Below are 25,426 nucleotides of genomic sequence, written 5' to 3'. Positions count from 1 at the left end.
GACAAAGAAGGTTGGGGAAGAAAGTCTAATCCTTTGATTATAATCTGTTTTTGAGGGCAGCAAAACATGCTTTTATCCATCCGGTTGTCTGATGGGGACTCAACTTCTTGCTCAAAATCCAACTTTTCCACTCAGAAAACCAAAACCTTAAATAAGCTTTTGACCTCAAACCACATGAAAGTCAGGGTACAAAAAATATAAAATTAAAAAATAAGTGTATAAACAGGCAAAGGATGCTGTGCATTTTGAATGGAAAGAGCACAAGGCTGTCATGAACAGCTGGGAGATTTCCTAGTGCCACAATGGACAGAGTGCACTGGAAAGGCAATCCTGGTTCTTTCTTTATTTCCTTAGGGGTTTTTGACTCCTTTTTCAAGGTCACAGGGCTGCAGTTTTGCAGTCAGCAAAGAACTGCTAGTGAGGGAGAAGACAGAAAAGACAGTTTACCTGCTTTTTGCTTAGTGATTAAGCTTAATGACAGGCATTTTAATGTTTAATTTTATTGGTTTTTTATTTCTTTGTATAAAGATGAGTACATTTAAAGGAGATAACACAAGGTTTAAGATGGTTTATTGAAATATGAATACTCAAAGAAAAAGAAGGGTAGTGCAGGAATACAGGCAGCCATGTAACACAGCCAGTGTTGCTCAAGCTGGTGAGTTTTTTAAGGAAACTGAAGTACCCAAATCCATTATCTGATGATCTTGATTCTAGTTCTCCAGCAAGACTCCTGCTGCCCAGAAACACTTCTAGGAGAGCTTTGTGTGCTAAACCACACTAAGCCTGTGGTTTGTCTGCTGCCTTCTTGAAGCTACAAGCCAGAAGTTCTATTTTTCTAGACTCTCATATTTCATTGCTCAAATATTACAGAGTTGTTGTTAAAACTTGGATTATTAAAGGTTCACATAATTGAATGGCTTTAAAGTACAGCCACAGCATGAATAATTATATCCTGTGCAATTACAGAAGTCAGGAATTTAAGTAGCCATTTCAAAAAATGTTTAACTATACTATAATTTCCTCTGTAAATTAATAAAATTGAGAGGATTTTGTTTCAGAAACTCCCTGACCTTACAGCAGTATCTTGAATAAGAAGCTTGGAATCCAAAAGAGAAATCAAATGCTTGCTTTTATCACTTGGTAGATCTCATGGCTGTGCTCCTTCTGTTTCAGAACCATTGTGGCACTGGTGTACAACGTGCTGAAAACCCTGATGGAAATGAATGGCAAGCTCTTTGATGAACTCACGAGCTCGTACAAAGCAGAAAGGCAAAGGTACTGAGCCTTTTCCCAAGCTGCACTGATCAATGTGTCCAAGCTGTAACTGTGGCTATTGCTGGGGCTCTGGTGGAGCTGTTTGGTGCTGGGTGTCCCGTGAGCGAGGCAGTGCCTGGCAGGGCCCTGGGGGAGCTGAGCCCAGGGAAGGGCAGGAGGGCTCCAGCTCCCCTCTTGCAGCTCTGTTCCTCCCCCACAAAGATTCTCAGGCCCTTCGTTTGTGTGCATGTGATAAAAAACCTCCTTAAAGCAGCAGTCAGCTGTGCAAAGCCACCCTACAGCAATTGTCTGCATTTGCTGGAGCAAAGGTACCGTTTCACCACTCACCATTACTTATTTGTTATGCTCTCTTTTTAATTGAGGAAACTCTAATTGCCTCTAAAATAGCTTTGGAGAAAAACTTTAAAGTGGAATTAGTAGATGCAAGTCACAGTTAAGTCACTGTGTCTCGATTGTGCTTAAAACACATCTGGAACTGGTCTTTCACTCTTTTCTTCAGAGAGAAGAAGAAAGAATTGGAACGTGAAGAGTTGTGGAGAAGGTTGGAGGAGTTGAAGCTTAAGAAGGCGATGGCAGAAAAGCAGAACAGCACTCACAACGTGCTCAATGCACACAACACAAGTGCCAAATAAAAGAAATGACCACCTCTACTCGGCAGACATTCTTTTTTTGTACCCTTTTGAAATATATAAGGATTTGCAAAAGAAACCTCATCAGTATAATAGAAACAGCCAATTTTTTTCTCTGGCAAATGTAAAGATTTGAGTTTAAAATACAGCAGTTAAGTGATGTCATTACCACAACATACTGTAAATTTGTCTAATTATTGATATACTGTCACTTCCAGTGTTTCATAGAACTGAGTTTTCATCCTTAATGAGTGAAATAATTACGGGAGTGGTGAGAATTATGACTTGAATTTTTGATTGTGTTGCACATAGGTGGTATAGTTTGCTACGTACACATTTTTCCTTGTTTTATATGTGCTTTTCACATTGCTGCATACTTTGGTTAAGATGATAGAAAAGGCTTCTAGTTGTGCTGTATTTTCTCAAATAAAACCAAGGTACGTTAGCAGTAACTTGAGATACTCAGTACATGCCCCTGACAGCTTTGAAAGGAACTCAGCTACAGAGCTGTCCTTGAATTCCTAATTGGATTCAGAGTTAGATTTGTACAATGCTCACATCAGAAAGGAGGCAGGGCAGGGAGAGAATCAGCTGCAACAGGTTGGGGTGGCCAGGGCCTCTGCCCCATTCCTGCTGCCTCTTGGGTCCTGGGCTAGTTAGGGATTTCCTCCTGCTACAGCTGAGGATGGAGCTTCCTCTGGAGAGCCCATCGATGATGCTCCTCATCAGCCCAAGGACCCTCCAGAGTGCTGCAGTCTCCAAGAGAGATTCATCTTGGATGTTTCTGCAGTAGTATTAGCATCTCATGGACTGAAGAATGAGACCAAAATTGGCATTACTTTTTTTTTTAGAAAGGAGGGAAGAATGTCAAGAAATTACTCCTTGTTTTCTTTAAAGAAAATGCAGTCTATTTTTAAAGGTGGAAAATTGACAATAGAAGTCTTGTCTGTTTACTTGATCAAGTATTTTTTCACATCTTTTATCAGAGTACCATTCCAATCTCTTAAATTGCAGTTGTGTGGAAAAATTTTGTAATGAAAGATCTTTGGGGAATTGAGCAGCATTCAATAAAGTCTTTATGTTTGTATTTAGTGCTGTACCTCACATCTTTGTGTTTCTGAAGACCAGGAGAATTAGAATGGCTGTTCTAAACAACTTTTTAACTGTCCAGTGTGGCTTTTCACTGAGTGGCAAAAGTGGGGAAGTCCCTGCTACACTCTTTGAGTCAACTGTATTGCACTTGTTGCTTCATTTTTGTCTAAGCAGTTGTTTCACAGAGGGCATGGGACTGGCAGTGCCTGAAGGGAAAGGACAGTCACACCAGCACAGCTCACCTTGGTTTAGTGCTTCAGTGCCTTTTTAGAAAAAATAAAGTTCCCAGTGTGTGACAAACTTTGTTCAGCTGTCCCAGAGCCTAAATGAAAATAACTTACACAAATGTTGGGGAACCAAACACCTTGCAGGTGTTCAAGGAATGAATCACTGCCATTTGTAATTCTGACAAGTTTTTCCCAAAGTCACAAATAGGGACTAATGGAAAAAAAACAATAGAGGAGCTGTAAGATAGCCTTCCAAATTGTGCAACACTTGCTGTCAGGATTGCTCCTATAAATAGGTATGTAAAAGAAAGGTTTCTTGGCTGGCATCACTGGTCTGCTCTTGTAACATTTCCTTATAAAACAAAACATCTTGACAGCTGAGATGTAGTGACTGAAGTGGACTGCTGTGGCAGTTTATTGAGAGGAAAAAATAGTACATACTGCAAGAAGGAGTTTATCTTTTATTCAACTATGCTTTCTACTCACCCCACAGCTGCAGCTACATTGCCTTCCAACTTACCTTCTCTGACCTCATTAGCAAAAAAAGAAAAAAAAATGCAGTAGGAACCATCAGAACTGGTTCCAATTGTTTCTAATTTGTTGTTGTTGTTTTTTTTAAAATCTAAGAATAGAAAATTATATTTTTTGGAAAATCCAAGAAATATCACTTGTTCAAGGAACAGTTGGGTGTTCTTTGGCAGTGAGGTGTCAAGAAAGCTCAGCTGTCATAGCATTGGCTGTTAGGTAGTAAAGTCTGGGGGTTTCCTTGATGTGGGTTAAGTGTGGGGGGTTCTGGTTTCTGTCCTGTTCCCCATCACCGAGGGATGGAGTAGCTCTCTTTGCTTCAGCCATGCAGTGTTTGGCCTTCGCTGGTATTGCCCAGTTTAATCTCATTCCTTTGCTGTGCACTAGGCTGAGCTGTTCAGGAGCCATCCTTGTGAGATGCTGAAGATAAGGTGGGGACTGGACACCACCTTTCTCCCATACAAACATCTTTGTCTCCTAAGTAAACATTTTCCCCCAAATAGCCAGTGCTGCTCTTTTGTTTATCTTACTGCAATGAGTTGTTGCTCCCCTGTTTAAGGCTGGCTGGTCAATGCAGTGCCTTAATTTGCTCTGGAAGGCAGCTGAGAATAGGAAATTTTGTCCCAAAAGGCTTCCTCAGATGCCAAAAACAAGGAAGGAATGTGAGGGGGTACTTTGGATACACTTACTCCTCTGAGTACTCTGCTGGAAGAGGAAGGAAGAAGCAAACTCTGAGCTGGCATCCTTGCAGCAAAGGCTTCAGAGCAAACACAGTGGTGCCCTGCTCCCTGCAGACTCCCCACGTCCAAGTCAGGCATCCCAGCTAACAAGGGACTTATAAGGAAGAAAAAGATACCAGCACCCCAGCACAGTTGGTGAGCAGGCATTCCCCACAGAACAGAGAATCACAGTTCCATGCCCTGCTGATGAAAGACTCTTTTTCACTTCCTTAGGAAAGACTGCCAGAAAGAGGGATAAACAAACAGCCTGAGACAGACTTTGAGTTCAGCCACCAGCTCAGCCCCCCACATTGTCCTGTTGCTTGAGTTTCCTTTGAGCTGGACTGATCCGTGGTTTTCACCTTATCCTCAGGCCACAGCACGCCTGCCTCGTGTAAAGCTCCTTCCCAACCTGAGAGCAGGTCATTTCAAAGAAGGCACACAATAGATTACTTGAAATATTTTTTAATATTAAAGTCATTGTACTTTGATTTAAAGATGACATGTAATGGAATTCCAGTGTATTTTGTTTTAAAGTATACTTTGGAGAAGAGAGGCCAGGATGTTTTCAGAGCCCTTTGCCTTCCACTAAGCACCATCAGGGCAGGGACTGTGCTACGGGAGCAGCTCACAGCTGATGCAGAAACTAAAGGGTCTGCTGGAGAAACATTCAAACACTGTCCACTTTTTCACAATTTACTACAGTGATGACTTTCTGAACATTACTGAGTTCCCTCCTTTCCCCCTGGTTCCCCCATACACGGAGGTAAACATGTTAAACTTGGACTAGAAAAGCGTGAGTTTGTTAGACCTGTCCTAGAGTTAGCACCTCTGCAGTTCCAAGGCCGGTTCACGAGGCTGTTCTTCCAGCCAGCATCTCTCTGGAAGAAAACACACCTGGTTTTCAGCTTGAATTGCTGATTGCAGTTCATTCCAGTTATTTTCTATCCCTCCTGCTATGAACAGTTTAAAGGCAGTCTTAGGCTCAGCTTATGTGGTTTGTTACTTGACGAGTCCTCTTCAGATGCCTTCTTCGGATTTTGATCATCCACTTAACACTTAACTTAGCAAAGTCTGCTGCCTTAAACAGGGCCAGAAAGATACCACAGAGAAGAGCAATCATGTTCCAGGGGTTTGCTGTGATAATCTGAAAGAGATGACAAATATTAGTCCCCTCATCTGATTCCACACAGGTAGAGAGGAGGGAGAGCTGTAGGAATAGGACTGGGCTCTAAAGGCCTGGGACAGCAGGAATGCAAAGGATCAGCTCCTGTCCCACACAGTCTGCATTCACACTCTGGTTTTGGGCAAAAAAACACCAACACACTAGATTTTGCTGCTCCTGGACCTTGGTTGTCAGGTAAATACAGTACCACATTTTATTCTAATGAATTTATTCTAATAATGGATAAAAAATACACCAGGCGATTTTTATTATTCTTATTTCAGCCTAGGTTTCTTGTCAATTAATTAAAAAAAGTCATTAAATCAGATTATCCAGCAGACTTACTAAAGCAAGAAGTTCAGCCCTGCCCTGAAGCTACCCTTTGCTAGAACAGAGGGACAGGTGCTTTTCTTAGCTACATGGTACCTCTAGCTGCAAGCAGGATGCTGAGTGTCACCAGCCCAAGGAACAGCATCACATGGCCCTGACCTCCACAGAGAATCCAGTTCTGGACATAAGGAAGAGCCTACACTGGAATTTCAGAAGTATCCTCATTCCTGTCTGCATTTCTTGGGGTGAGGTAACAGAGGCAGGTGCATGCACACACAGAGCACGAGCTGCACAGTCAGACAGTGATTCAGGAGGGGACTGGTGGGTTACTCACATCCTGAACAGTCTGTATGAAAGGGTCTTTCCATTCAAACACCACAAAGAACAGCTGGTCACTCCCTGGTTTAGTTCTCTGGTCAATGTAGTTAACCACACTGGTCTGGGGAGAGGGAAAGAAAAGTGCAGGTTACTCTCCAGCAGTACAATGAGTCTTTTGTGCAACAGAAAAGGCCTGTAAGAAGGTGAAAATACCAGACTATTTAGAGACTTCCACTGCAGCCTTTCTCTACCTAGAGCAATGGCCTGCCAAAATATGGCAAGGGCAGTTTCCTCCCTCTGTCTCATGTTCATATTATTTTCCTATTTCTCACTCAGTATCACACTACAATACCATTTCTACATTGCCTCTCAAGAGGGGACAATTTACTTCCAAAATTCATTTACTTGCAGTGATACAATATTTGGAAAGTTCTCATGAATGAATGTTAAATTTGCTTTATTTACCGCAGAACCACATAATGGTGTCAGGAAGATTCCTTCTATTTGAAAAATGGGTTGTAGAATAAACTAGAACATTCCAGCAAAGAAGGAAAGAAGCCCAGGTGTTAACAACCAAACCCACACTTCCCAGTACTGCCCATTAACTAGGTCACCACTTGAAACTAATGCTGCCCAGCAGAGCTGTAACACAATTCCAGCAGGGAACCGGGTTAGGATACCAGACCATGTTACAGCCACATGAAGCCAGAGTCTCAAGGACCACAACCAGGAAAATATTAAGACATCAGGCCCAGGAAAACACTTGTATTGTAGCAGCTGCCCCCAGCCTAGGGGGGAACCACACAGGGTTTGTCCACAGGCAGTAACCAACACAACCAGTCTGAACTGCCCCCTGCTCCTAGGACACAACACAAACTGCCCAGGAGCCACACAGGGACCTCAGGAAAGCACAGTGGTGGAAGGACCTCTCCCTTCTCCAAGCCTCAAAGGAGTGTTTACATCTTGGTGTGTGCAGAGGGGAGTACTGCTGCTCATCCTGTTTGATTCTGTACTGCAAGCAATGAGTCCAGCAGCACTGTGACTTTGCATCAGGCTTGTGACACAAAGATGAGAGAGATGATGGAAGAGCATGCCTGTTCCATGTTTTGGGAGCCCAGTTTTCCAGGCAGAGTTGGAAGTGTCTAAGGTGACCACTCTTCATTTCCTTACAAGGCTTCCCATGGCACGAGGGATGACCTGCCACAAAAGCCTCTGATCCACCATGGTGCAGTTTCTCTACAAATACCTCAGGGTTTCTTTCAGTGTTCTCCACAGCCCCAGCCCTGAACAGATTTTAGGCAAGAAGCAGCAGCAGCTAGGACACTGTTCATGGCCACTCAGAGCATATAGGGCTTCCCCAGCTTGTGGTTTCTGGTCAAACACCTTTGCTGCAGACTTGCCTGCGAGGACTTGTGAGGAGCTGTGAATGAGTCAGAGACAGGACCTCTGAGCTGCTTTAGATGATGCAATTTATTTTTCTTATCTTCTACACAGGCAGGAAGGGTGAGTTCAGCTCACATCTTTACCCCATGGTTCATCAGAAGGTCACAACAGTTACAGGACCTTTTATTAACCAATAAAACACTGCCAACAAGGATACTTATGCTTTTCACCCAATGCTTAAATATTTCGTCTTATGGACTCATACTGCAGTGTAAGCTTTCTTAGCCAGTCATGTTATGACACACAAACCTACAGTACTGTACCCTAAAACTCTGAACTTTCCTCTACTTGGCTTAATGTGTCTCTGCTCTAAACTATAAACCTACATTCTTGCTTCTAGCACCTAAGTTTGGAAGCCTTTCCCAAGGTCTCAGATCAAATCCAGTGTTTAATTCTAAGCTTTGGCTTACAGGCCCAAAGTTGGGAGAATTCCCTGCATTTTGGATCCCAGCACTTGCCCCACACTTCCACAGCTGATTCCTCATTGCAAGGTACCAGTGTCCCAACCACACTCATCCAAGAGAAGTGCACACCAGGAAACAAGCAGTAACAAAGAGAGAGCAAAACTGAGGCAATGGGAAAGGAGGAAAATACAAATGAATGACTGCTGGGCTAGTTAGCAGAGTGAGTGACTGCTCTGTTTGACCTGGTATTTGTATCCATCTTTGCAGCATGCCAGCTCCCAGGTTTGGATTTGAAAGGCTAATGGACTTCCTGGTGCAATTTGAGCAGATGTTGTACTGACAAACAAAGCAAGTGGAAATTATGTCTGAGCTGTTTCAATTTCTGCTGTATTATTAATAGGGATCTGATGCCTGGTTCCTAGGTTTTATTAAAAACAAACAAACAAACAAACAAACAGAAAACCCAAACCAGCAACAGTGTTCACTTAGATGATCAGTCTATAACTGCTGAACTAAATAGATGTTTATGGTCACAAAAAGCTCTTTTTTTCCCTGAATTTGAGCCAGCCTTTTGTTTCCACTTTGAGATACATTAGACTTGGGCACACAAAGGAAGACTTTCAAAAATCCTATACTTGGTAAGCACCAAATGGCAAATGATAGAGAGCTGTAGGTGATGAAGGACAGACAGACAGCTGCTGTCAGTGCTTACATGTGAGCAGCAGCAGACTGATGCATTCCTTCCTCTGCTCCAAACCAAGGTATTAGGACTTGCATGACTGGGATTTGCCTCCTGTCCTTCTCCAGTGGAGTAAGAGTGTGCCCCCCTCACAGTCCCAACTCTGGGTTTCCTTAAGGCTGTGCCATGTAACACCTAACTGTGAGAACCAGGGATGGAACTGAAGGTTCTGCTTCATTAGCTCCCCCCAGAACACCCTTTCCAAGAGTACTAAGGACCAAGAGAAAGTATAATCTCTGAAAGAGACGCTCTCTGGAAAGGACAGCTCTTAAAATTTGCATTTCTCACCACTGGTGAGACACTTCGTTCCAACTAACACTGGAAGCAAAACAAACTCAAAACATAATTATTTTCCCATGCATTAATGTGAACAGAACAGGAATGAAAGTCAGGCTCATTTCCTCTCTAGATAAGCTTGCATCTTCCACCTGCATATTTTCTAGTTTTAAATGATGCAAGAAGTGAAGTTACTCCATGTTTCTAAGGACACTCAGCAGCTAAAAATTCCAAACCCAAACAAAAAGCAGAAATAAGAATGCTGCAAAGGATACAAGGCTTACATTTACCTCTTCATCCTAACATCACTGGCAACCTCAACAATACTCTTTCTAACAGTAGCTGTTATTTAGACAATTCCTTTGGCAATTGTTCTCCACCTTGAACTGTAGGTAGCTGTTTTAATATTATTTAATAATTAATTAATATGACACTACAGGTGTCATAACCCAAGTGAGGCTTGGATTTCTGGCCTCCCTGTCAGGAGATGTTTTCCTGAGCTCTGCCACGAGGCCACACCAAGAGCTGAGCACATCAAGACATCTACACTTCTACAGAATCCCTCCTCCTTGAGAAACAAGTGTGAGCAACGAGAGCCAAAACTGCCCAGTGCAAAGGGGCATCATGGATGCAATGAAACAAAACCAAACTCCCAAAACATTGTAAGTACTATGAGTACTACTAATTTTATTTTTTTTACCTCTTGTTTGAATTCAACAGTCTCACTACCATCTTCTTCTTTTGTTTTGACCAAGGACATCTTGACCCAAGTTCGGAAGCCTCCAGAAAACTTCCAGCTGGAGTATGAGCTTTCACAGTCCTTCATGAATTTTGCTTTTTCTGAACTAAAGGAAAAAAACCATTACTTTATTGACCAAACTGAGCACTGTAGGCAGAAGGTCAGACCTACAGGTACTTCAAACTATGTTCACAATTCCTTTTATTCTCCACCTGCTAAATTCAACATATCTAAAACATTGTGTGTAGTGATGTTTTCATCAATGGCAGCCCTTCACTGGTGCATCCTTAACTGCAGAGGACTTACCTGGTGCCCTACAACCCCGGAGCTCTGCCTGCCTGCAGGGATTCTTCTGCCCCACAGGGAGTTCAGCTCTGCTCAGCAGCCACCCCTGGGACAGAAAGGAGCAGAGCCAGGACCTCAAGAAACAACTCATCACCATGTCAGGAAGCAAGAGACAGCAGGACAAGCCTAGAGGAAGGACAGGGTGCTTCACCTCATTTCTGGTTGCCAAATAAACCAGCTGAAATGCATACATGCTTAAAATACCTCGAAATTCAGTGTAATCCTATTATTTTGGTAGCACTGTAGCTTTGGTGTAAGGCTCCCACCTGCAATAAGTGTTATCCCAATATGCAATCCCAGCTATTTGCAGTCCCCAGAACAGCAGGATTGCTTTGTGTGTTTTGGATGGGCTTTTGTTTTTTAATACTGTGCCTGTAAATCTTTAAGGTTTCCAACACCCCTCATGCTGCAAGTAGCAAATGGGCAGCTTTAAGCCATATCTGGTCTCCACCTCTTCTCTACCAGCTGCACAGGACACAGTGAAATAACCATGCTATTTGCTTGGAGCTCTTCAGTACTGTGATTTTAGCCATTTTCATGTCATCCCAGTGAAATAAGCCCAGCCCTGCAGCTGCTTTTCCAATAAGGTTTCATTTGAGAAGAAGGGGTAAACCACTGTGAAAAGTCAGGAACCATTAGAGGCTATTTTTACTAAGACAGATTTCAGGTTGTAGAGATATGCCAGGGTATGTTGGTCCTTAAAAGAAGGGAGAGGGTTTGATCCAGACTAAACCCATCTACCTAGGAGAAGGGAAAGAGTGTTCCTTGCTTTTGTGGCAGAGGGTGTGCATAACCAGGTCTTTTAGGAGATGAAGGTGTTTTGGTCTTCCAGGAGAAAAATGCAAAGAAGCAAAGGAGAAAAGCAGAGGTGAAGAAGCAAGCTCTTGTCCCAGAACAGGCCAATCAGGAAAGTTTGTCCAGCATTGATTGGATTTGCACTTTTCCTGTCTTTTTTCTGTTTTTCAAACTCAGGGCTTCTTTTCTTTCTACAAACCAAGGTGCCTTGTCTACAAGGACCAAAGGGACTGCACTGATATAAATATCAAATTGATGGCTACTCTGTACCACAGCACCTGCTCAGGCTTAACAGATGAATACACATGTGTCCATGGGACAAAGCCATTCTCTCAAGTCAGGGCTTCAGGCAACAGACTCAGACAGAATTCCACTGTGCACATGCACAGAAAAGAGAAGGGTTTCTGCAAAGAAAAACTAACACTATCAAGTGTTTTCAAAAAAACTATCAAGGCAGATGCTGTTCCCAGGGTGTCCTAGGATGTTAGGAATATCTTTATTTTGACATGAGGTGTTTGTTTAGTGACCCCAACAGGATGGCACCTCTCTACCTCCCACAGGAGAGACGTGGGCAGAGCCTAAGGACAAAACCCATGGCCTGCCTGCTCCTCCCCAGAGCAAACCAGTGAGACAGAACACCTAATCCAACAACTGCTTCCCCTCCTGGGATGTGGGCAGAGCAGCAGCTGAGGGGACAGCCCAGGGGAGCACTGGAGTGCTTTGCCACTCAAGAGGAACACACATAATTAGCACTCTACCCAGGCAGTCACATGCCTAATGGCTGGCTAAATACAGCATCCTGGAAAAGCTTTCCAAGCCAAGATGGAAAAATGAGGCAGGAAGTTCTGACACAGAACTGAACGTTACAGCCACAACTTCCATGGCAGGCAGGCAGCAGCAGTTTGCTCTGCCTCTGACAGTAATTGCAGGCTGGAAAAAGAAGGATTAATAACATCTTAGGAGAAGCTGTGGAGAAGTGATCTGAGAGGCATCTCCATAATCCAGACCACTGCCACACAGTGAGGGGAAAAAAAGGGGGGTGGACAGGGGGAGCAAGCACAGAGGAACAAGCTTTGCACAAATTATAGCAGAGGGCAAATTACACAGCTTTAAAACCACACACAGCCAAGTGAACACAAGACAGGAAAGGGATTTTAAGCTGAAAAACAGTTCTCCAGGCAGTTTCTTTTAATTCCTTCTTCACACCAAAGACAGACAACCCACACAGGCTGCACCTCTTTTTTTTTGTTGCTGTTTGGGTTTTTTTCCCTCTTTTTTTTTCTCTCTCTTTTTTTTTTTTTTTTTAAATTTGTGGGAGTCACTAACCTATTTCTGGAGTGGCCTGTAGTGCTGCAGTGGATCCTTTACCACCAGTGTCTATGGACCACCCCAGGAGAGCCAGAGAAGTTCAGGACATCCCACCACACCAGCAGATTCCAATGCAACAGCAAGAGCCAAACCCACTGGTGGTTCAAGTCCAATCTGTGTTTATTGCCTTTGTGTTTCCCCAGAGCAGAAAACTCTCAAAACAGCCATGGCATCTAACAAAGGCTGGTGTGGTACCAAAAGTCCCAATCCTTCTATGTTGTATTTCTCTGCATGCAGCAATCCAGATCAGAGACATGAACACTGAGCTCAGTTTAGACCCTGAAATCATCTCTGATCCGTTCACACTGGTGTCCATCATTTCACAGGACTGCAAGTTATTCGACATGCTACACTAACAATAGTTTTGTCAGGAATATATTCAGGGTTTTCTTCTAAACCCCATGTATCACCCTAATGACAGTTCAGGAGAGGGACTTGTATTTTTAGCCACTCATTTTGGGTAATTTGCAAGGGTTTCATAATTTCCCTCCCTCCAATTAATATGGTACAGACAGCAGCTGCCACTACCTTAAAAAAAAAAAAAAAAAAAAAAGAAGGCAGCAGCATCTCCCTGCAGCTCAGAGGCCAACAACAGCACACAGTGCAGCAGTGTTCTGTGGAGCCCAGAACAAAACCAGTGAGCAGTGCCAGTTTCATGGAGTCTGATCCAATTTTAACAGAAGGGCTGCAGAGAATAAAGCCCTTGACAGAAACAACTGGGCCTTGCTCGAGTCCTCAGCACTTACTACACCACAGAAAATCTCTTAAAGGTACAAGCTGCCATTTTTTCTTGCTTGTGGCACTTCTGATAACACTGTACATGAACTGCTGGGCACAGTGTTATTCTGGGCCCTCATAACCAGTGAGACACTTTGTCAGGAAAAGTAGTTTTGAAGTTTTCAGAGGCTGTATGGAAAGGCACACAACAGTTTCTACGGATATCTTAAGCCAGACTTCCCATCAGCTAAATTTAGCATCTGCTGATGAACAAGAAATCATTTCTATTTTCTCTTCTGCTGGAAGCTGGACAGAATGAGTGCTGGACAGAATGAGTGCTCTGCACACACACAGTGCAGTTTCACATGCACTTTTCATAGTCAGGAGAAATGTAAACTCCCAACCTGCCCTGAGCCCAGCCAGTTCATGCCAGGACAGCAAACACAGCACTGAGCAAGACAAGCCACACCATTTGTATCCAGTTTGGGAGGATGCTGCAGAAAAGACAGCACTGGCCTCTTGCCCACAGCTGGTTCTTTTCCTGATTTCCATCTAGACATGCAGATCATTTACCACTAAGGCCTTCATCCCCTTGCCAGTGTTACCCTTCACCTGGGTGAGCTCAAAACCAGTTTCAACTCCTATTCCTACTGTCTGCCCCAAGCAAGCACAGAGGATGCATCCCCAAACAAACATCCCCATTTCCCTGTGGCTGCCAAGGCCTGAGGATGCACAGACTGAGCTGCTCATCCTGTCCCCAGCCAGCTGCAGCACCAGGGCTGCCCGCAGGCAGTGCTGGTGCCTGGCAGTACAGAAAGAGCTGAGCACCTTGCTGCAACTGGTCCCACTGTGAGCATTTCTTACCAGAGCACAAGCCATAAAACCAGAAAAAAACACATAAGGAACAAGCAGCACCTTCTACACCACTACTCTTAACTGGTGTCTCTCACCCTAAAATATCAATGCCGAAAACACCCAGAACATTAGCATTTTATGAGGTGTTCCAGTACAGTTACAGAAACCAGTTAAAGACTTAGGTGTCCTCACTGAAGCAGAAATGTTTTGTAAAAGGCAATTCCACCTAACTGGTCTTTGGCCACCCAGAGGTAGCATGCCTGAACACTTCCACTCTTTGATCCACCTGAAAAGCATCAGTATGACCATGTCCAAGTCAAATCTGTTCTCTTCCCTCCCTCACCTGATTTTGTTCTGCATAGCTCCTCTATCCCCGGTCCCTTTTCCACTGAGCATCTCTTATCAAATTAAGGTTTTCTATCATGTGTCACTATGACTAATATTTCTTGACTAACTTTTAATCTGGATCTCAGAGAGAAGAACAGAACTTGAATTCAAATTAAAGCAAAAATTAAACTGTTAAATATGAAATTCATTCTTAAAAGGTGGAAGAAAGAGTGGGTCTTTCAAGAAAGTTCAAGACAAGATTAATTCCATTCTTGTTAAAATTAGAAGGTTGATTAGATACTTCAATGATACCAATGTCAAACCAATACAAAGCAATTTCAAAAACCCCATATATGAATTTACATCATTCTGCAAAATTTTATATATAGCCAGTAATACAAAGAAACAGAGTTAATCTTTCAATGAAATCACAACAAAGCAATCTAGAGATCTGACCTTTACACCAACTGCTTTAAAAACCCCCAAATGGTACAGAAATCTTTGTGTTCTTGATGCACTTCCTGACACACTACCCAGCACAGCACACTTCCTGAGCACCCACAGCAGCAGACAGCAGGAAGCCAGCACAAACTCCAAGCTTTTAGAAAGTGCAGCAACAAATGGTTTAAGCACAGCTCAAGAACAGTTTTTGTCACTGAAAAAGCCCTCAATACATTTTTTAAAGGTCAGATTAGTAAACAAAGACATGAAAGAGCATCAGCATAGTCCAAACATTTTAAAAAATCATAAAAGCCTGCCTGGTTTTTACTGAAAAGGCCCTGCTTTCACAAGTATTGTGACAGCAAGTTCAATGCAGCCCCAGGCTCATCCCCCCTTTACATACCTGCTGACAAACTCCTGGAAAGAGGAAAACAGCAGGTAGTCAATGGCACTGAAATCTTGGTTTGTTTCATTTAAATGGAACTGCAAAAACACCAGCTCCCTTTTCTTCACATCACGAGGGCCTTGAACAACCAAAGCATACTTCTGTAAGCAAACAGAGATGGTGAGAGGAGCAAAGGAATCCTCATTTCCTGTTCATTAATTTACCATCTGGCACTAATACTCTGTAGAAATCTAACACACACACACACACACAGAGTTTCTTGGCTGCTACAAAGTACACATCTATTAAAACACCTAACAAGAATGCCACTTCAGTCCCTCCTTTTAGTTTAAAAAGGAGGTCATTATATCAAGATTCAGTGTTTAAATATTAATATCAAAGTACTGAATATGGTAATTTGTAGGTTTTGGACATTTGTTTATCAAGAAGCAAGCTTCCCTGCACTTCTAAGGGCAATTTCAGACAGACAATCACTCCTCAATGTATCCATCTTGCTGGCTCAAAGCATTTCAGTGTAATGAAGCACTTGGTGCCCATTTAAGATTCTTCCAAGTGTGACAAACATGGTATGTAATTCCCAGCAGGAATTCATGTATGAATTCCCAGCAAACATAAAAAAAGAGATTAGCTATCCTCCTTTAATGGATACTGACATTGCCCTTCAATCAGAGCTAGGTTTACCCTATCAAGGAAAAATGCTTCCCAGTTCATTTAGGAGAAGAATGAAGTGAGAGCTTCACTGTGAAAAATTACTTATTTTATCCCATTAAGGGTTTTGTGCTGCACACACCCACAGGACAGCTCATTTTCCATAACACATATATACACTGACTAGGGTTTTTTACATTTCTGAAAACAAAATGACAGATGGCTTACAAAAAATCCAAACCAGAAGCAAGGGTTTTTTTACAGCACGTAGTACATGCTTTTACTTTCCAACAAGATTATGAGCAGAAACCCCACAGTGAATAAGCTTTGTTCTATTATATTGTTATTACCATAGTTTGATTAGTAAAAGGATCTGTGTAGTTGATCCTCTGAGTGGTGCATTCAATGTCTCCTGGCTGACCTGGATTTACCAGAGGTGGAATGTGATCGTAGTAATGGTGTTTGCAGCTGAGCAGCTGAGCCTTGCCTGGGTAAAAGGCAATACCTGTTTGGGGAGAAAAAACATTGGAGAGCACTGACTTCCTTCCTGAGGACATCGATTTTCATTCTGGAATTTAATCCCACAGGCTACTGAGCTGTCTTTAAGATGCCACAAAACAATCAAATTAAACCATGCACTTCCACATTTTTCTGGAGCAGGACAAAAACACCAACTGCATCAGGACAGAACCTCCACAATGCATCGAAAAAAATTAGGGCTCATATTCTGTTCAAGGTTCATAGAAGCTACCAAGTTTCCCACAAGCCAGCAGCTAATCCATCAGTCCCTCTCCATCCCAGATGAATCTGTAAAATATGTTAGGGAGCATCAAATGGGACATGTAGTGCTTTAGTTTTCAGATACTAGCATTTAACACATCAAGTGTGAATTGGAAATAATGTACATACCATACATGACAGATCAAAGATCACTGGCTGAGCTATTAGAAGTGAAAAGATGCTCTTATCTTCTGTTAACTGAATGTGACATCATGATAAAAACCAAAGCCATTAAACATGCACTAACTGCTGCCATCCCTTATTATTTACAGCACTGGGTAGGGCAGGCAACTACTCCACCTGGATGGAAACCCACATTTGCCATAAACCTCCTGTTTCAGTCCAACAGCACATTTAAGCAACCTCAGCCACCTCAGCTTTGGAAGGCCAGCAAAATGCAAGAGCCAAACCTCAAAATCCTTTTACACCACCTATGTCATATTTATTATTGGAAACAAGTTTGCTGGAAGATAATCCAGTCCAATTAAAAAAAAAAGTATGATTGATTAGATATAATTAACTCACAACTGAGATGACCTGCCCACCAAAATGTGAGATGTCAAAGCACTCAGCACATATCAAATGCTTTATTCCTTTCTTCAGAGCTCCAGGCTTGCAACTTGCCATGTCATCACTTTAATAGAGCAATAAAATAAAGGACTACATTGATTTAGGTTCTCTGATCTGCAGGGATCTCCAACAATACTTTTGGAATTATTTGTATGCTGCTCTGCTTATTTAAAATCTGCTTATTTTCTTCCTGTTGCTGTATGAAATACTCACATGAGGTGAGGGGAAAAAAGGGAAAAGCTTGTGTTTGCTTGCTCTTACAGTCAGATTCAAATGGACCAAACATAAGGTACTACTTCCAGAGCTGAGCTAACTGGCCATAGAGAAAAACAACTACAGTAATATAGCAACACCTCAAAATACCTTTCAGCCACAACTACTGAAGTGGGTATTTGGAAAATGTGGTAACACTCCAAACACAAGTGTTATTGTTAAACTGGAAACTCGCTGATGACTGACTGAGCTGCATTTGCTATCATGGCTCTACTTATGAATGCCTACTGGACAATTAAAAAAACTAATAACAACAGAACTCACTATTCAAAAATGCCCCTGTGGAGCAACTCCTCCTGCAAACTGCAGCAGTTTCTGCTGCCACGCTGCATTTTTGTGCCAACACTGTTCCCTGCAGTCACATCAGATTTTTATTGCCTACTGATGTAATGCCATGTTGTAAACAAGGCAGGGTGGAAGTAGAAAGTGGCATTGTGGTTATTTTGTGGTTGGTTTGAGAAATTCACCTCTTTACAGCGAATGCATCTCATTGCCCAGTGCAGCACTGAGCTCCTGTGTTACTCCCATGTGTTACTCTGTTTGAATGATATAGTTTGGGGAGCATTTCCAAAAGGAATTCACTTTCTCCCGTAAAAAAGGACTCCTTTTAGAGTCTGAAAACACTTCTTATCTATGAAATGTTGCATAATTCTCCACAGCTTCTGCCATTCATGTTATTGGCATGAAAGCTCCCAAAAATCTCCCATGTAATGTTAACATTTCTGTGCAAAGCCAATACAACTTTTTAATCTAAAATGAGGAAATCAAAGATCTGGGCCAAGTATTATATGCACTCTGGGCTCTGAAGAATGAACACCAAAAATTTAAAACAATCCAAGAAAAACAAGAACAAGAATTTAACCCATTTTCCTTGCTACCACTCTTACCAGGTGCATCATATAAGGACACTTCCTTGTAAGTGACAGACATCACTGGGTGCTTGAGCTTCTCCCTGAAGTCACTGATGGTTTGGTAGACAAGGAATACAGCTACAGCCATGAGCAGCAGATAAATAAACAGGAGTATTACTGAGAAAACATTCTTTAGGCAGGTCTTGCTGAAACGCAAAGAAGGGGTAGTGGTACCCAGTTCACCATCTGGAACCAAACAGAACATGGATTGGGACTTCAACATACAGATGTTTTTGCTGAATTTTCATTTCAAGATCAATCATGTGAGAGGAAAGTAAGCCTCAAACTCAGCTTGATTTTAAAAACCACAGCTAATTCTAGTTTTGATGATCAGCCAGGCAGATACTTCCTTCTCAAGTATGAGGTGTAACCAACCTAAGATTGTGTCTCCTTGTCACATGCCAGAATTCGGCACTCTGCTTTAAGGCCACTGTAGGCAGGAAACCAGGTTTGTATTCAAGGACATCTGAGAAACAAAGTTTAAAGTTCACAAGAAAGTCTGTTGATGGTCAATCTTTGCTTCTGGGAAAAAAACCTCTTTTCCCCCCATTTCCAGTCTGAAGCGATTCTTACACACTCAGCATAGACATGAGTGGAGTGATTTGATATTCTAATGCTCAAGCCCACAGCCATGCATTGCATCTCCACCATGGTAGAAGTCACTAGACACCTGTTACCCTCTAGTTGATAATTCCTTGTGTACATTAAAAACTTCCATAGAAGGATTCTTCCAATTACAGCTGGAAAGACACTGACCCAACCCTCCCAGAGTCTCCCTTCCTTCAAATCTTGCTCTCTTTAGACGTTCTCAGTAGTTTCACTCACACACAGACACTGCTTTACCCATACCCTTTGCTTTTGCCATTTCTTTTCACAATACTTCTAAGGCAAAGGTTCCTGTACTCCTGAGTTACACATCACATTTTGTCATGAGTGATATACAGCTGAACACACAACATTTTGTTAAAATTCAATGTAAGAAAGGAGATATGCAGCCATGCTTCCTGCTGACTGTTCTGTGTGGTGTCACTTAATGAGTCAGGCCCTCTCAGGCCATGCCACACGCTGCTCTCCAACTCTACAGTTTGGTGTTTGTGCCTTCCCACAGCAAACAGGAGCCTTTTAGTGACCCCTGTTGCACACATAACTACTTACAAATGTCCATGGGCAAGTTACATGCCAGGAGATGGCAGCCAAGGCAATTAGGACATTAAAATGCATAAAACTGCACTGCTGAAACAAATATGACTTGAACAGCTGCAAGGCATTTAGGCCATGCTCCTTTGAGGCTGGCTAACCTCAGTGCCCACACCTGAGCTGCAATAAGCCCATTTCACACTGCTCCATGCCCTCCAAAAGCAGCCTGAACAGTCTAACCAAGAATTTATGTTAAAGCACCTATTCAGTATGGCACCTTGCTTGTGTAAATCTGGCACAGACTCTGCCTGCAACCCACTGCCACTCAGGTGAGACACAACATCAAGGAAGATGACACACTAAGCTATCTCAGACTCAGATGTGCTGAACGTGGTTTGATTGAGCACAGTTCCTGAGAAAGAAATGTTCTCCTATCAGTCCTTGGGTAACCTCCTTGGCTTTCCATCAGTACTGATTCACATAAAGTAAGTAAATTAAATTAGTGAAGTAAGGGAAATAAGTAGTGAAATTAGTGTTTTGTTTACTTTCAGAAGTGCAATAAAATAGCAAAACCAAAACAACCACAGCCACGCACTGCAGCGGGTAACAGGCCCTAAAAATCAGTAATTTTTGGGTCAATAGTTCTCACCTGGTAAAATAACAGAGCTGGAATCTTCATGAACTTCCATATCTCCTTCTCTCTCCTCTGTTGGATTTTCAGATACTCGCTCCACATCTTCACTCAGCTGTATAGTTAAAACAGTGGTTCAATTTCCAAACATGCTCTCAACTTGCAATTGTTGGAATTTCTATGGTACAAATAAAAGAGGCTCCAACTAACCAAACACACAAAAACACATCCCCAGTCCAAGAGCACCCAACATCTGTTCCACTTGTTCACAAGACAAAAGCCACAGCTCTGTAGAGTTAGAGCCACAAATTAAGTGACTTGCATGCTACAAATTTAACCTACTTCTACCCTGCTGCTTCAACAATAACATCACCTTTCCATCAAAGTTCAAAGTAATTATTTCCCCAGCAGCTCCAACACACTTTAACCCCACAATTAGGAGTGTGTTCTCTGACAAGCAGGAACTTCATTCTGTCACTGAAGAATATACTTTTAGGCATAAAGAAACCACAGCACATAGCAGCAAACAGAGCATTAGCACCTCTTAATAAAGAGGTACAAAAAGCACAAGATGCATTTTGACAGGTTGTCATGGTTTGACACTGGCACAATGCCAGTGCCCCATGAAAATATACCTCCCTGGTATTTGCTGTGAGATGTGACCAGGAAATAAGCAAAGCAGGCCTCTACCTTAGAAAAAAAGTTTATTAACTAAACTACAAAAGGAAAACAAACCACACACACACACACACACACACACAACACACACACCTGGAAAATGAAAACTCCACAAAAAGCATTTCCTCCTCCCCCCCCACCACATTTCCAATACATCTTCCAAATTTCAACTCTCCATCCATCACCCTGTAAATACTCAATTCCAGTCCATCAAGAGGAGAGGAGTCCTTCTTGGGGCCATGGTGACCTCTTCCTTGCATGCCCAGCGCTCCCACCACTGGACAAGGAACAGAGCTGCTTCAAGGGTTATCCTTTTAAGGGTGCTTTGACCAGTTCCAAAAAAAAGCACAGTTTTCTCTCATCTCGGGACCTCTTGTCCCCCCATACTTGTCTACCCCCTGGGGCCGGGGGGTCTCCAAAACTGAACCCTCTCAGTTCTGAGCCATCGCCTCCCCCCTGCATGCAGCCTCTGTGTCGCGAGGAAGCATGGTTCTGTCCATGGCTGTACCAAAAAGAGTCCAGCAACCAGCTACTCCATCATCTCTTTCCGGCCTCTTCTTTACTCTCCCAGCCTCACTCACTGCTCCGACTGTCATTCACTTGCCCATTTCCTCTTTATCATCCACTCCATCTCCCCTCCGGGAAAGGTCCAAATGCTCTGTGAGGTCTTCATTGTCCAGGAAGGGGTTAACAAACTTCTGCACGCGGCCAGGCTCCTTCCCTGCTGCACTCCCCCCTTCCCCCTCCTTCTTCACAGGCCGATATCACTTCAAGGCCACAGGCCCGTACCAGCTTTCTCGCTCTCATCTTCTAGCTGGGGGGCTGCCCAAATCTTCTCGGGGCCTCTCTCCCTCTGTCTCTCCTGGGGGGGGGGGCTGCCCAACGCCTCCTGGTGCCCCCCACCACCCTTCCATCCTGAGGGGTCAGGCCTACCTCTGCCAGGCTGCAGGTTTCCCCCCCCGCCCAGCTCGAAGCCGGGCAGGGGAGGCCTTGCCTCTTTGCTGGCCGGAAATCAAAGAGGGAGCCCAAGGGAGTGCTCTGCTTCTAACCCCTGTGCTCTCAGAGGCGCATCCACCCTCAGTGGCCAAGCCTGGTGTCAATTTAAAATCTAACACCTATTGGCCTCTGGCCACTCCATTCCCAGAAAACCTGCTTCCTGTAAACCCACGACACAGGTGTTAAGGCAAGGCACTGAAATACAGTGTCAGCCACACGTGGCTGGGTCATCATGAGACAACAGTCAAGCATCTCTGTATTTCTGGTCCTTATTTGATCTCACTGTGCAGACTATTATACATTAGTGGTTATGCAACTAATTAGTCTTCTAGTGTTTCTGAAACACCAACAGAGACCAGATATTTTCTTGTTTTGCTATTCAGAGCTCTGGGCTCAAACTGCCAGGCCACTTCTGTCAGAGTCAGAAGCTTGTCACAGCAGATACACATCACACCACACTGTGGAGCACTGCAGACTTTAGTACATTATAAATAGAAAGTATCTCTTGTATGTTTTCCAAGCTTTCTTTCCTGGTGGTAACTGACACAGAGATTACAGCAATGCAAACCAAGGCATGAGCTTGCAGCACATCACATTAGCCTTGTTCTCGTTTCAAGGAAAATGGGGGCACAGTCAATGCTGCAGCTGCACTGAATGCTACTAAACACTACACCCCTAACTTACGCAACAGAAACGTGAATGTATCCACAAGGGAGTGCTTTTATTTCACCCAGCTTTAATTCAGTACTGAAATCATCATTATGCCATTACCAGGTCATCATTAGCACCTATTAGGAAAGAGTCCACTCATTTTACACCTTCAAAGTCTGACGTAAAGTCTCCTTCGCTTCCTGCTGTATTTCTGTGCTCACTTCCATCATGCAAAGCAAGATGAAAGCAGTTACCCAGCTGTTTTTGAATGCTTAGTACATAAATAAAGCATGATTTCCCATAGCATGAGGCAAGAAGTGAAGTTACCTAACTTGTAGGCTAAAAATTCAGCTCATGTGCAAGACTCTTACCAGGGTCCAGCTGAAGATACCTTTTGCAATTATCACCATAAAATAAGGGAAAATTAAAACTGTGCTCCTTTTTGTAGAAACACGCTGGTTCTGTTTATCTGACCCAAAATAAGCTACTCTGACCCAAGAAAAGTACTCACTGAACTCTTGTACTAGTTACACTAAATCAGCTAAGACACCAGTTCCAGTCTTGTGCACATTGCTGATACCAGAGCTGATCCAGCAAATGTAATGTAAGTCACAAAGTCACTGCATTTCCTCAGCTGACTCCCACACCTCTCTGACTCCACAGGCACCTCAATGACTGAGGTTATTGGAAGGGTAAGTGAATTTTATTCCTGATGGCAAGGAGATCTCAACACACTTTTAAAAAGGAACAAAATAAGCAACATTTCCTATCCTTTCAGGAGGACCTACAGCAATTTTTTTTAACAAGCGGAAGAAAAATCATCTTAGACGTCGTTCCCAATCTAAATGATTCTGTGGTAAACTCAGAGAACACAACATTTCAGCACTCCTTAGAAACAAACTAAAATATCCCAAACAATATGCAACTATGTTTTCTTATCTCTGTTCACGATGTTTCACAAGCTTTTCACAGATAAAGCCAGAGAAGGACAGCCAGGCAAGAACAGGACTACTAACAGTGCCTCAGATGCAGTAAGCAGGTTGAGCTGATGTGTAGGACAGCTAAAACCAGATGTATTTTACTGCAGATCCTGAACTGAGGTCACCAAGATCCCAGCGCTGTGCATGGCTCAGCCACTGTGCTCTGAGCAGCACACAGATCTCCATGAGGCAGGGCAGCACAGACCTACAAACCCAACACCTCACACACACCCTGCTGCAGCCTCCCAGTGACTGGGAAGCCAGCACAGGACACGCAGGAGAGCTGATTCCAGTTCACTCTTGCCACTCCCCTTGGATTCAGGGGTTCTGCCAACAGCAAACCTGGAGCACGCCAGCCAGGTTCACCCTCCCAGGCCAGCCCTTCCCATGTGGTATTTTTGATAAAAGGGTGAAGCATGGTGCCAATCAGAAGGAGCACAGATTGCAGGGTGGTTGAGCTTGCAGTAGGATGCAGAGGCAGGACAGGATGTCAAGGGCAGGAAGGGCACAAAGCAGAACTTCACTCAGCATTCCCCTGGGTTCAGCACACACAGCTAAGGGAGAAACAACCGCAGGAACATGCCCATGTCCCAGCAGTTCTTTTTCAATCCTGTACACAGAAAAGCACTGGACAAAAAGAAGCTCAGAAAAGGCAATTCCAGACATTTGTGCATTCCTGCCAGGGGCAGAAGCAACAAAGACTGCTGCAGGTGCTGTAGAAGGAATGCATACACAGGTGCTGCACTTACACACACACCCTATCTTGACTCCTGCCACAGTTTGGGACAAACCCAAACATGTGGGGAGCAGCGTCAGTGGTGGCTGATACTTAAGGTAAAAAGACAACAGGCATCACCCACTCCACACTTCAGGCATCAAGGCAGATTCATCAACTCTCCCAAGTACCTTCCCTAGGTACAAGCACACAAGTCAACTCCATCTTCATAGTTACGGGCTAAAACCTTCCTACTGGATAAAACTCCCTTAAATAAAAGGAGAACTTGTTCATACAGGCCTTTTGCTGATCTGCTGATTCATCACCTTCCAATGCCTTCTAGCCTGGCGAGAAAACCAGAAGCTGAAACTAAACAGACTGTACCACACTAAATTAGAATGTATTAAAACTGAGCCTCAAACTACCAATCACGTGTAGAGGAAGGAAGATATCTACATTCCTTTTGCCTGCAAGATACAAAAGTGCTTTGCTGTAACTGTACCGCTGCTGAACTTGGCACAAATTGCTTGTGTGTCTACAAGGAGAGATAGGAACGGGCAAGGAAGCCGGGCTGCTGAGCCTGAACATTGATATGCAGAGCAGGCGCTGCCTCGGGCTTTTGGCAGGGTGATAAAGCGTGCTTCAGTTTCGGATGTGGGAGCTCTGCTACCCGAGTCGCTTCTCACACCCGGCAGACCATCCATCCCCTTGTCACCAAACCCCGGCTATGGAGTCCCGCCGTACCCACCTCACACACCTGAAACAGCCCACTCTTTTAACCCCGTTCAGAGCTGAAGCAGGGAACCGTGCGCACCCGAGCCACCCGCTGCTTTCTGCAGGCTGCAGCTGCCGCCTGCTGCCCCAGCACCCGGCGCCGAGCCGAGCTCACGGCGGCACTCCGGTTGTCCCCGCCCGCCGAGCCCCCAGCCCTGCGCGCCCCCCGTACCTCCTGGTAGGATGCGGACACCTCTGGCTTTGGCATAGCATCGGCGGCAGCGGCGCCGCGGGGCCGGGCAGCGCCCGCCGGCACCGCACGGGGCGGGGCAGCCACGGGCCGAGCCGAACCGGGCCGACCCAGGCCGAGCCGAGCCGGGCTGAACCGAGCTGCCCCGCCCGGGCCGGGCCACGCAGGCGCCGCCGGGACCCCCGAGCCGCCCGGGCCGGCCCTTCCCTTCCCGTCCCCGGGCGGTGCCCGCCCCTTGCCGGGGCTGCCGGGAGGCGTAGTCCGGGCAGGGCGCTGCGCTCCGGCTGCTCGGCGCGCCCTGAGCGGCTCCGGGGCAGCTCTGCGGGAACAGCTCTCCCTCCTGAGAGGTACTGGCGG

The 25,426-nt window shown here is 44.2% G+C and overlaps 2 protein-coding genes across 3 annotated transcripts in view; one reads left to right on the top strand and one right to left on the bottom strand.

Annotated features, from left to right (window-relative positions):
- PPP2R5A (protein phosphatase 2 regulatory subunit B'alpha) overlaps positions 1-1,994 on the top strand; it is a 40,744-nt gene extending 38,750 nt beyond the window's left edge. The window contains exons 12-13 of the mRNA XM_030944552.1: positions 1,174-1,275; positions 1,775-1,994. Coding sequence (XP_030800412.1) covers positions 1,174-1,275; positions 1,775-1,907 — 235 coding nt within the window. The 3' untranslated portion in view covers positions 1,908-1,994. The remainder of the gene's footprint in view (positions 1-1,173; positions 1,276-1,774) is intronic.
- Positions 1,995-4,916: 2,922 nt separating this feature from the next.
- Positions 4,917-25,193, bottom strand: PACC1 (proton activated chloride channel 1). 2 transcript variants are annotated; one of them, XM_030944553.1, is made up of 8 exons: positions 25,052-25,193; positions 20,104-20,200; positions 18,294-18,503; positions 16,134-16,288; positions 15,133-15,275; positions 9,843-9,987; positions 6,297-6,401; positions 4,917-5,614 (listed from the first exon to the last, which is right to left on the bottom strand). In XM_030944553.1, the coding sequence occupies exons 1-8, from the start codon at positions 25,085-25,087 to the stop codon at positions 5,453-5,455; spliced, it is 1,053 nt and encodes a 350-aa protein (XP_030800413.1). In that variant the 5' UTR covers positions 25,088-25,193; the 3' UTR covers positions 4,917-5,452. The 2 variants fall into 2 exon arrangements, with proteins under 2 accessions (XP_030800413.1, XP_030800414.1); XM_030944554.1 differs by lacking the exon at positions 25,052-25,193 and adding an exon at positions 24,402-24,882.
- Between the last annotated feature and the right edge of the window lie 233 nt (positions 25,194-25,426).

The sequence above is a fragment of the Camarhynchus parvulus genome, chromosome 3, assembly GCF_901933205.1.
Source record: "Camarhynchus parvulus chromosome 3, STF_HiC, whole genome shotgun sequence".
In the NCBI taxonomy this organism is placed as follows: Eukaryota; Metazoa; Chordata; class Aves; order Passeriformes; family Thraupidae; genus Camarhynchus; species Camarhynchus parvulus.
The sequence above is the reverse complement of the archived record's forward strand: the minus strand, read 5'-3'. Positions and strand labels throughout refer to the sequence as shown.

Coding starts and splice junctions, on each gene's coding strand:
- PACC1 (XM_030944553.1), bottom strand. CDS start 25,087: ATGCCAAAGCCAGAGGTGTCCGCATCCTACCAGGAG. Junction 20,201..25,051: donor TGTCCGCATCCTACCAGGAG/GTACGGGGGGCG, acceptor TTAACTATACAG/CTGAGTGAAGATGTGGAGCG. Junction 15,276..16,133: donor CTTTTACTAATCAAACTATG/GTAATAACAATA, acceptor GTTTGCTTACAG/AAGTATGCTTTGGTTGTTCA.